Consider the following 12,860-nt stretch of genomic DNA (forward strand, 5'->3'; position numbering starts at 1 on the left):
CAGGCTATGTTGGAGGGATTTTCAGCAGGACTAAAAGGCAGAAAACAGCTGGAAGGAATGAAGAAATATTTCACAGGCAGTAATAAAAATTTTATAGGGTTTGCATGTGAAGCTGTATAACTGATCTGTCTGCAAACTTATCCAAGACTTAGTCAGTCTATACTGGTTTGTAGTATCTGCATTTCAGAATGACCATTTGCTACCAGTAACATTCACATCGAAAGTGCTTTATTTAGCTTGTTAAAAGAAGAAAATGAAGCACCTCAATATAAACTTACAAAAATTATTATTCAAAGGGCTAGAAAGCAGACAAGGGATAAAGGCATTAAGAAACCAGAAAGTATTTCTTACAGATAAAAGGTGTGCTCTTCTCTCTGGGACTCTAACTAGGTCTTTCCCCTTTAAGAAAGGACACTGTTTCCTATTTCCTTATTATTCTTATGGTAGCATTCAGGGATTCAGAGAAATACTTAAATAAATACCCACAAAAATAGTTGAGAAAATATTCAGCATTTTGGATATAGTGGATAAATCCGAATTAAGTCTCCACTTGACTCATGCTTCTATTCACCTTCACTCTAAGGTCACATTGGCTTGCACTCCGTTCTGAACGCGTTCATCCTAGTACTTCATTTTCTCCTTGTCACTGTCAGCTTTTGAAACTTTTGACTGAGTTGCAGCGTTACACTGCATACACTAATGTTTTGCAGATGAAAAAAAATGGGCATAAATAATTCTTTATACTGCTTTTTTCAAAGATGTAGCTACCAGTTCAAAATGATAAACCAACTACAAAAAAAGTATGTGACAAGCACTTGATTTGGAGCTCTCGTCAGCAGTCTCCCACAGCAGGCTGGTGGTAATCATTCACTTTTCATCACTGTCTCATTCTATGCTTAGCATGAGCACTTTGCTACCCTTTTCTAGCTGCACGTTCTATATAAAATCTGAAGTTATGTTCTCATTTATCTGGTATTTGCCAGTGTAAATACGTTACTGCTAGTGATTTGAAGACTTGAGCTGAACTACACTATTTGATTCTTCCTCCCTGCACTCCACAATGTGTTTTGTGTTTTATCCTCCTACCTCACTGATTATTTTCAATCCTATCAGAATGACATTACCAAAAGTTATCTCAGGAAGGAGCCAGATCCAGCAGCAGGCAAAGCAGGCAGCAGCCAAGGGCAGCTCACAGCTTGTATTGTCTGTATTAGAAAAGAGACGGGCCAGCTGTGCTTGCCCAGCTGGTCACTTGCCTCTACTTACATGACTTTGACCACTGCTGCCAAAGGACAGAGGGGGAAAGAAGGCATCTCTCTTCCCAGTAGTAGCACCATTACTAACAGGAGCAGAAAGTCACTTCTGTTTTTATCTCTTCTTAAAACCCCCCTTTGCAGGAGACATCCAAATCTTTACCCTGTGACTGACTGGCCCATCAGGGAATAGTGATGAGTGCTGGAAGAAACAGAGGGGCAAGAGGAGGCAGATGACTATGTAGGGCAAGGGATGTGTTGGTCATAAAAGTAAGAACAATCTGAGAAGGACTGGACACATGCTGGGATAGGAGAGAGAAAAAAAGAGAGACACCTTAAGTCTTCTGAAACTTGGGGACTCCTCCCTGCCTATAACAGTACTTCCTGGGTTCTCTTCCACCAGCATCAATTTCTGATTAAACTGTGCCAAGCCCTCTTAGTTGCTCCTGCCACTGATCAAAACAAAGCAATATTGCTACCATCAAGAAAACCTGGTTTGGCTCTAAGAGAAAAATTGAACTGTGGAATACAGAAACTCTCATTCCATAGGCAGCTTCCTCCATCTTCTTTACTGTTTGCCCATAATTTACTAGTTTCATGCTTGTCTAATTTAATATCCTCCATTGCCTCAAACTACATTCCTATATACGCTTACAAGCTACATGTCTCTATATGCTCGTTATCATACTGTATGCAATGTCTCATAATTACTCTTGCCAGAAATGGAAAACAGTACAACTCAGAAGACCACAAGAATGAGATGCATTTTAAAGCTCTACCAGCCGTGCCCCTTCATGTTACACTGTTTTGTAGGACAGCAGGTCAGCAGCACCAGTAACTCATGTCTGTCCTTCCAGTGCACGGTTCAGTCATCAATTTCCTGAAGATGCATAATTTTTCCCACACAAATCCATATGAGTTTTCTGATTAAGTAAGTTTCTGATACAACATCACTTACATGGGATAGCTGGTAATCTTTCTTCCATATTCAAACAACTCATACCTGTTGAGTCTGAAAATAAATGTTTACAAGCTCAGAGCAGGTCCCAACGTTACTCCTTTTCCTAGAAAGACTCCAGTTTTTCTTGTATTGACTCCATATATTCTGGAACTTCCTTTTCACAAATTTTCTATTTATTTGACAGGTAGGAAAATCAACTTATCTGTTAGTAATTTTTACCACATATATCTATACACAATATAGATCTTCTGATCGGTTTTACAACCTTTTCCTTAACTCTCAGCTCTCAGTATGCAATAAGTAAACCATGACTTTACCATGAACCATCCCTACTATGTTTTGTTCACTATATCTGGAAATGGCTAGAAAGAAACAAAACCCTTAACACATGCAGACCGTTTTCTGGAAGAGTAACTTCCAAGATTCAAGAATTTGTGCATTCTAGGTAATTTAGTGAGATTTGAAGACCCATACCAATGACATCGAAGGTTAGTTGACCATTTAAAACAGCAGTTTACAAGTTCAAGGGTGAGAAAAGACTCAGAAGAAATGGGAGCCTTGATTGTGACAGTAGGCAAAGTTTGGAGGTACTCATTGCGGGCAGTGGTATGAGAGCAACTTAAGACAAAGCACAACTTGGAGACATGGCCTCCATGAGGAATCCCTGTGACTGTCATGGGGCCCCATGCTACCAGAGAACGCCCCAGCGGGTCCACAAATTAGCAGGGGATGTTGCATATTCACTAATGACCTTGCTTCAATGTGTGCATCTCTGTGTCGTCTTATGCCATGCTGCTTCTAGAAGTTCCTCATGTACTACATGCAAATGATAAGACTGAGCATTCCTATGCCCTGGAGACGGAACACAGCCAGGGACTATGACAAATGAATTTTACATCTTGTCCCACATATTTAGAGTTCTGCAAAGCTGTTTGAATATATCACTGGAGTAGGCTGCTGGTTTACTTGCTACGGGAATTTGCTGCAGCCAGGAGAAAGACCACCAAATTAGATCTCCTCCTCCTCCAACCCCAGAAGAGGCAGATTAAACCCTGTGGTTATAATTTTCCCTAGGAGAAGTCTGTATCTGTGGCCCAAATGGAATAGAAACTACCAACACAGCTCTGCTGAAGATGTTCTCAGATACCATAACAACTGCAATTTTTAAATTGTCTTCTGTGAGGCACACTATGGTGCCAGTAAAACACCAACACACTGGCTGGAAAGTTATCTACACAAGCTTCCAAATGACATTTTAACAGAGAGAAAAGTGTCTGAAGTCAGTGTGTAGGTCAGAAAAATCAACCAAAATACACACTTAATTTTACTCCTCTTTGCCACTCTGAGTGCTTCAACTACAGAAGGCATGATGTTATCCACCTCCAAGTCAGTTTGCTGACTGTCTCCCTCAAAAACTAATTGAAAGAAGTGGGTCTATAATTTAAAATGAAATAGGCTCGGCAGGTGAGTAAGCTTTGTCAAGATTGATTACCAAGCATTGATTTTCCACCAGTTGTACAAGTTACACTCCACAAGGCCACCTGCACATTAACCTAGAACACATAAAATCCCCTCAGGCTAACATCTATCAAGAGGTTTGTATTTTCAGAGGATGCAGTCTCTAGTTCTTTTCCTCACACATAGTTCAATTGTATTCATTTGGGCAGTATTCACACTTAGTACTTATTTCACCATAATTATTATTTGTATTTCAATTGTTCAGAAGGAATTTAAGATAACTACCCGGTAAAAAAACCTTCACATAACCTAGAGTTTTCACAATTAATTTTAATTGTAAAAACTGTTAAAGATAGTCCATTAGGTTCTCCCATGATAAGAAGGAAAGAGATGCTGGATGCAGCAACATCAGAGTGGCTTACTGTGGCCTGGAGGCTTCTGCTTGGTCTGTCTGAAGCTTCTCTCCTCCTTCTACTTCCATGGTGCAGTAGACAATTCGATTGGGAGCGACTGACTTTAAGCCTTGGACCTCCATTATAACAATCTGAGGAAAAGAAAGCAAATGGTTTATCCTTCAGAAAACATTACATAGCACAGCTATTGCACTACTAGGCTCCATATAGGTAAAATTCAATAAATAAATAAATCACCAGACCTCTCACTCAAACATTCTGAGACAAAGCCTTAATTTTGTCTTCTTATGTCACTTTCAACAACACGTAGTAGAAATTGAAATTTTTGCTTTGTTTCTACTTCGATAATGACCAAAACCCGACTCCAATCATAACTTAAATGCCAGGAGTTGAATTTGAGACAAACATCTAAATACAGTTCTAAGTCTGTATCTTTTAAGGAGTCACCTAAGTAAGCACTTATAGAATTAACAGGTTACTAAGTCAGAGTGCAAACAAGACGAGTACACTGATCACATCTTGAAAGGTTAATAGTGGTGCTGTGACACTGGTGGCTGCAACCCCTGAATCTCAAGCAGTTTGGTGTTGTGCTGAGCATGAGGCAGGTCAGGGCACCGCTATTAGCTGCTGTGATTTTTTTTCCCCCACTACCAACCTCTTTTCCTTCTCCCAGCTCGGTACTTGCAGTCAGGTTCAGTGCGCATATGGGGATGGGAGGAAGAGAAAGGGAAAAAGTCACCCACACCAGCTGCACTCTGAGAAATTTCCCCACCAGGGAAAATCCAAGCTTGGCAGATCCCATAGCTTTTCCATCTCCTCTAAACTACTCAGTTATAGCTCAGAAGAGCAAAACGCAGTCCTACTTCAAGTGCTCTCAGTCTTTTCTAAACCTTACAGCTTGTCATAGTGTGAAATTAGTGGAATTTTTACACTTCAGATGTTTCTAATTCAGAGAAGATCTGAGAAGAGAGACAGGTTTCCCTTCCTGCTTTGGGAAAGCTGCTTTACTTTCTAGCCCCATTTGGGCCTATGAGAAGAAACTGGGAAAAACACAATCCATTTAATCATCAGACAAGTTGACCTCAACTGAACTGTAACAAACCCCAATATTCATTGGTTGTTTTTACGTATTACAAAAGTAATGGCTACTTTTGGTCTCATTAGAGACAATTCATGTCTTAGGTCAGCAAGCAACTACTAAAATATTTTTGGTATTAAGCTATTTGCATATTTGCTAGTTTGTTTCAGTTCAAACATGTTAAGCCAGACTTCACCCATAGCTGTAAATCCTCTGTACTTTAAAACTTACAGACATTAGTAAGAGTTAGATGTCTTGTAGAATTACTAGGTTGGTAGTATTACAGTGAGATGTGTCCTGGGTTCAGCAGTAGCAGTCATTTTTCCCCTTCTTGGTAGCTGGTGTAGTGCAGTGTTTTGACTTTCGGCCTGGGAACAGAGCTGATAACAAGTATGTTTTGGTTTGGCCAAGGACTTTGTGAGCCTCATGCTCTGCCAGGGAGGAGGGGAAGCCGGGAGGAAGCAGAGACAGGACACCTGACCCAAACTGACCAAAGAGGTATTCCATACCACAGCACGTCATAGGATGTAACTGGGAGTTAGCCGGAAGGGCTGGGAGACTGCATCGGTTGGAGCTTGGTCGGGCTGGGGGGAGCGAGTTATCGGTCGGCTGGTGGTGTGATGTATTCTCTTCCCTTGTTATTTCCTTTATCATTATTATCATTGGTGGTAGCAGTAGTGATTTGTGTTATACCTTAGTAGTTGCATTCTTTTCGATTCTCCTCTCCGGCCCTCCGAGAGCAGGGGGAGGGCAAGAATGGGGGGGAAGTGAGCGAACGAGTTACCTGACTGGGTTTAAACCACGACAGATGACATTGATCATTTATTAGATCTTTACATTGCTCATAAATTATCAACATTGCCTATTACCCTTTATAAATAACAATAGCAGTCAGTGAAAATGATGTAATCATCTTTATTTTCCATCTTTTGTGGTCCAGGAATTCAAGCACTTATGAAAGTGACCAATGATCACCGAGACACTGCACTAGAGATCCTTCTAGCTAATACTGCCTATAAGGTCTTTCCACATGCCAAACACATGTCCTTGTTGAATGCAGACTTCATGTTTATTCCTTTTTATCTTGATGCTTTTCCTTGACTTTCCAATTTAATTGCACAATACATTTGTCTTTGGTAGCAATTCTGAATTCCAGCAATGATAAAAGTTGCATTTCATTAGGAAGGAAACTGTCACTAGCTGATTTACTAGCTCATTAGATGATAAACAGCTTCCTAAGTATTTCTTGTCTATTTCTGAAACTGACCAACAGCTGAAGAACATAAGTGATTAAGTCTTCTCCTACTACTTTGATATTTCATGTTACAAATTTCTGCAAACAGGCTATTTGAGGAAACATCCAACTTGCATTAACAGTCCCTGTTGCTTGCAGTGATGCAGTGATGGGTGTCTCCTACCTTCGCCAGCAAGGCCCATTCCTACCGCAACATTATAAATGTTATAAATTTTTATACTAATGTTTAGACACATGATAGATCTCCTGTTTGTTCACATGCTTGTGCAGCAGCCCTCAGTGGGGATTTTGCTGGTTACTTTACGATTTAGGGTAAAGCATGTAAAGACACAATAGGGATATGTTTATGTGTGATTACAGAAATGTGAAATTGTGCACACAACCTCAGATTTTCCAAAAATATTCTGTCTCCAAGGAAATGTAATAAGCTTTTCTTATTTGTCCATTGGCACAGAAAAAGAGCAGATATTCCATGTTCCAGTCTACATGAATATCAGTTCAGCCATTTACTTTTGCTCTTCTAACCACTGAGATTCAGTAAGATATACTAAATATCTTGTCCAGCAAGAAACTCAATTTACGTGGTTAACACCATGTTTAAAGTGAAAATTTGCCCTGCTAAAACCTGCTACATGTAGAGTAATACTTTAATTTTTTTGTCTTGTGCAGGGTGAAGCGCAGATTACCAACCTCGCAGAATATTTGTGGTTTTTAGATCAGTGATGGTGTGTGTGGGGGTGAAGCTAAGTCCACCAGCCCTTATAGCCTACATTTCTGGTGTTTATAAAAATCTGCTATGATCACCAGCAGGTTTTTTTTTTTCCTCTTTGTTTATTCTCTAGATGCTTCCAGTGAAAAAACACAACTTGTTTATAAAAATCTATGAATGAGTTCCTGATAACAACAGTGTTCCACTATTACATTCAAAAGCATCCTGAGGTATTTAATGTACTGAAATTCATTTGAAGTTAGATTTGTGTGGGAGAGTCAACTGCCCACACTGCTGTGTGGGCCCAAATACAACTACTGCTGCAAGTGGAAAATGCATCACATCATAGCTGTATTCTAACTGCTAATGATCAAAGAGACAAAGAATAATTCACTTCTTTAACATAAAACTTTAAAATTACTAAGGAAGGATTAATAACAAAAAAGCATCAAGACACAGATATTGTTTTAATTTAAATTGTCGACAAGTTCTCTGCAAAACATGTGATTACCTCTAATGTGAAGGAGAGGACCACATCAGACTTCGACAGCTGAACCTCATTTTCATCTCCTATGTCCAAGAATGCAGAATTCTGTGATCGCTTTAACTTCTGCAGTTTAAATTCTGGCCCACCTTTAGACACAGGAAGACTTTCCAAATTTGCCATCAGCAAATTCACCGAGGACCGCAACTCTTCAATGTACGTATTCTCCATTTCTCGTGTTACAAATTTTGGGAATTTTCTTTCCTTGGAAGGTATATTTTAATAGTTAGAGAGGAAAAAAATCACCCCACAATATACATCATGTTCATTTACTCTCAGTTTGTTTTCAGCTAAAAGAGATATTTAATGAGTCTTAACTTCAGTGTTTATTTTTTTATGCAAAGGCTAATCACATGCCATAAATATAGTTAACTTTAACAAAAAGAAATGTAATTTGAATTCAGAATTCCATCACATTCCTCAAATGCAGTGGACAAATTATCTCTTTGATAAAAAAAGAAAAAAAAAAGGGATATTTGTAAAAAAAGGAATCTCTTGCTCCTCCTTTCCCTCCATTCTCCCTCCACCCAGAATCCTCTAACCATAAAACCAGCCTAATTATCTACACACTAGACATTTCTAATACATGTGTTTGAAGTGTTCGAATTGGTAATATACCTTTAATGTTACCTTCACATATTTTATAAATTGGCAAAATGAACTGTCTACTAATAATTTTGTTACTTTACCCATTTCCCATGCTACCAAAAATAAATCATATTCATGCTTCTAAAATAAAATGTTAAACAACAACCAGGATATTAAATTCTTATAATTTTTTATTTCTATTTTTAATAACATGTCATTCACTTTGGAAGTAATTCTGAATTATTACACATGGGATTATTTTAAACATAAGTGTTGGAGAGAACGCAAAAATCACTTTTTTCATATATAACGCATATATGAACATGTACAGAGCCAATTTTATGCACACTTTCTCCCTGTACTGTGCATAAAATATAGGGCAGTTTGGGAGAATATGTGACTCAAGGTTGAACAAAAATGTAAATGATTTACATATAAATGAGAAACAAACACTGCTGCCCATGTACTGTCTGCAAAGGTAAGTACTCTGCTCCTAAACCAGACAATTTTTGTCGTTAGCTATTTCAAGGAGCATCTTTAAATGCTTTCTATTAAAACCTTTACAGCTGCTTTTGTTTCAATAACTGAGAACAAGTAAGTTGACTGTGACCCAAAACACCTGCAGCAAGTCCAGTCATCTGGCTCATTACAGTATTACAGAGCCAGTACATTACAGATTGAAAAAGAAAAAAAGAAAAAAGTCACTTAGGAGTTAGAAACTAAAAATACAAGGTAAGGTTCAAGGTGCTCTAGCCAAAAAACTCCACTTTAGACTGATTTTCAAAATGTACCTTATCCTGTGAGAAACATACAAATAATACACCAACACAAAAGACAGACTGTTATTATGTCGTTAAAAGATCCTTCCTCTTGTTAAGATGCTTCTTCCACCTCAAATGTAAAAATCAAGGAAACTTTCCACAAAACCTTTTGCTCTATATTTTTTACTACTATAATCTTCCATAGACAGCATTAACAGAATACATGGACGCTTTTATTTGTGTAAAACCTGGATGTTTGTAGTCAATGCTCTCCTTCACAAAAACAGGGTAAAGATCCTCCAGAAAGACTCCGAGGTCTACAAATTTCATCCCTCCCACCTCCTATGCCACCTTTTTGCTTGCTTTTTTAAGATGGCGAATTTGTAGCAAATTGCTATAGCCCTAATAGTTAAAATAATTTAGAGATACAACATGAGCAGTGGAATTTGCCCACTGTTTTTTTTGTGCAGATGCACAGGAATGTAATTAAGTTGATTTGAAAAGCGCAGATCATCTGAAGAACACATCTCCCAGCACAGGGCTGGAATTTTGGGAACTCTGATAGCAACACACTAGAATATATTCTGAAATAGAGATCCTGGGGACAGATGTGAGACACTGATTAGGCAGATGCACACACTAGCCTTTAAGTCTGGATTTATGGAGTGCTAAAATGGATTTTTTAGGATGTTTTTCTTAAGGAGTAAAGACACTGAGTAGTCTCTTCACAGGACAACAAAAAGTATCTTAGAAAAACAGAGCACCACTTACAACAAGTAGAAAACCCCATTAGGTCATACATACTTTGATTTCAACTACTTTATATTTAGTCATACGAAGAAACAGATGGACAAATAGATGCACAAATTCCCTGCTACTCTTTTCTGTCATAGGTGAACATATTTCTAAGGTTTTTACCTCCATGAAATAGGCTAAATTACCTTTTCTGCTAAAATAAACTTCTCATATGTAATTAACAACTTGTAGAATCAGCAAGTGATGTATTCCAGGAACCATGAATGAGACCTCAACATCAAAATGCTATATGGAGAAAATTCTCTTAAGCTGTGCTGACCTTTTAAGGCTATGGTTTAATAATTCTCTTAGAGGCAGGTAATCACTGAAAACCTTTTTCTTTACTAACAAAGATGCTAGAATACATGATCCACTGTTAGAAAGCTTTTTACCTTGGTTTTCAGCTCCGAGAATAAAGTTCATATTTTGCAGCATTTGCTTGCTTAGGCTTAAATGACCCGAATAAGTCTCACAGCTGCTACTAGTTGTGACTAGTTTTCAAAGTTCACCAAAAAAAAAAAAAAAAGAAAATCAGCATTTTAAGCAATTTAAAAAGAGATGTACAAAAACTCTGATTTGTGACTTGGATGCAAACGCAGGACATGGAGTTCCTTATTCTGTGCAAAACTGTGCAGCTGACACCATGGCAACCATGAAAATTTTCAAGTAATGGTTTGGGTAAAACATGGATAATAATTTTTTTGTTAAAAAAATAAACAAACCCCCAAAATCCTGTAGCTGTGCAGTTTATGAACAGTGCTCAGAATTTTCACTTGCTTTAAAACGAATTTGAAACTTTTATGGACAGCGCTTTGCTTTTTAGGAATATTACACCTCTAAGCTGCTATTTATGAACTTCATAGACCTAAATACTATTTTTTCCTTTTAAAGAAACAAGCAAATCTTAACTGCTCTACAATTGCTATAGTATTAATATAGCCTTTTCTCTACACATACACAATATAACACACATGCTTCCAATATTTTGTAACTTTTAGAGCTAAAAGCAAGAAGAAGATAGATAACAGAACAAACAGGACTGTTGGACAACTTCGATTATAAGCCCAGGCTTTACAGGAGATTGAAGAGACTTGAGACTGACCTCTATGATAAAGGAGTCTTTCCCCAAAATATAGTAAGAGATGGCTGGGGACAATACCAGTCCCACCTGTGCTATTTAATAGAGAAGGGTATAATCTTGTCCAGTGAAATAAAATGCAAGCTATAGGAGAGAAAAATAGGCTTGTTTTTCTAAAATTTACAAAAAGAATTTATCATGTACCCAATCATCACTACTTGACCTACAAGACTCATCACACATAGAACTGTAGTAAGACATCATGGTTAATACTCTAAACACTTCATAATGCACTTGTGTATATAAAAGATGACTTATTTTAGCTCCGAAAATCATCATCCTGAAAGTGAAAATAATATACCTATTGTTTCGTTACTGGACTTACTGATGAAAGAAATGTAGGCTCACATAGCAGGAATTTCCAAAGACAAGTTTTGCTTTCTCCTACCCCTGTTGACACAGATACACCAGACCAGGAAGAAATGCATCTGCCAGACTATTTTCAAATTATCTTCTGGCTATCTTTAGAATCAGAAACTGGAAACACACATTACATATCATTTTATCCAGCCTCATATGAAGATAGGTTCTTGGTACATGAAAGCAACCACTTACCCTTGCCATTTGTTCTGCCAACTGTAGCCGTCCATCTAGTTCACGTCTTATCTGGGCTGCTTGCTCATCTCCGTTATCCAACTTGGATAAAGAATAAAAATAAAATTTACTGTAAGAAATCCACTATATTTTAACGGCAAGTACTCTAGTTAGAAACAAAATATAAATTAATTGCATCCTTTTTGTCTTAAAATCAGTGAAAGAGTAAGCAAATACATGGGTTTGAGTCTTGATAAAAGAAATGTAATGGCCATCAGTTACCCATGGCAGTCATGGTCTCTGAAAGGTAGCCAGCATTTTCCTTGAGTTTTTAATAGGCTAAACAGAGGCAGTATATATTTCCTTATGAAACATTTTTCCTTGAAGCAGAAAACTGGACTGACAGACTGGCTTAGAAAATATTTGTAAGGTGATCTTCTTCTCTTTGGTGCCATGAGTTCCTGTGTAGGAATATATAAGAAAAGAAAACTGTGTGGCTATGCTTTCTAAGTGTGCCATTATTTCCCTCACATAACTCTTTTCCCCAAATACCAGCCAAGTGCCCGCAAAAAGGCATATTCATTTTTTTTAGCCTTTGGTATTTTCATACTAAGGGAATAGTCATGACTAAACATTGTGACTTCCATCAGGGAGGTAAAGGGGAAGGACATACCTCTTCACTGCAGAACAGACAGGTCTCAACAGAAAGGAGACTTTCTAATTCATTCTTCCCCTGTTTACTTATTAAGGATGGTGGGGAGAGTATAGGTAAGTGGGGTCCCACCTCAATGCACTGACCTGCAGAGCTGGTTAAGAGGAAGAAGAGCGATGAGACTGGAAATGATCAGGCAGAACTTGCCTTCTTACCTGAATAAATGCCAAACAAGGACAACGGCAGAGTCCCAGCGGAGGACTCTCTCTGTCTGTAAGGCTAACCACAGACACGATGCGAATTGCTGATACACATCTAGTGCATTTAGTATCTGGCTAAGGTTTAAGGATACCTGAATTGGTCTTCACCAAAAAAAGCAAAACAAAACTTAAGTTGATTATGGATGCAAATTGGCAAAAACTGGTTCTCTAGTTAAATGAGATCTTCAGTTAAGGAATGCACAATTAGTTTGGTAATTGATTCATTACATTAAACTAAGGTTTTAAAGTGTGAACGCTATTCAGTGCACCAGACCAAGTCTCCTTTGCAATGCTCTTCAGCTAAACCTGTTAAATCGTACTGAGCCAAGGCACTCTTGAAAATTAGACATTCTAATTAAAAAAAAAAAAAATTAATTCACACTATCCAGTGCTTACAGGCCAATTACAGCACTGCTTAATGAAAATCTGATCACATTTACCAACAGGATGAAAAGTTTTCC

The 12,860-nt window shown here is 38.0% G+C and overlaps 1 protein-coding gene across 15 annotated transcripts in view; it reads right to left on the minus strand.

Moving 5' to 3' along the window:
* Positions 1–12,860, minus strand: part of CADPS2 (calcium dependent secretion activator 2) — a 312,438-nt gene that overhangs the window by 179,921 nt on the left and 119,657 nt on the right. For all 15 annotated transcript variants that reach the window (XM_062609680.1, XM_062609685.1, XM_062609684.1 and 12 more), the window contains 3 exons: positions 11,509–11,589; positions 7,639–7,875; positions 4,095–4,216 (listed from right to left, as the gene is read on the minus strand). In XM_062609680.1, the coding sequence (XP_062465664.1) occupies positions 4,095–4,216; positions 7,639–7,875; positions 11,509–11,589 (440 nt within the window). The remainder of the gene's footprint in view (positions 1–4,094; positions 4,217–7,638; positions 7,876–11,508; positions 11,590–12,860) is intronic.

This window comes from Pezoporus occidentalis, unplaced genomic scaffold, assembly GCF_034315485.1.
Source record: "Pezoporus occidentalis ecotype Australia unplaced genomic scaffold, CSIRO_AGI_Poc_V1 ctg14, whole genome shotgun sequence".
In the NCBI taxonomy this organism is placed as follows: domain Eukaryota; kingdom Metazoa; phylum Chordata; class Aves; order Psittaciformes; family Psittacidae; genus Pezoporus; species Pezoporus occidentalis.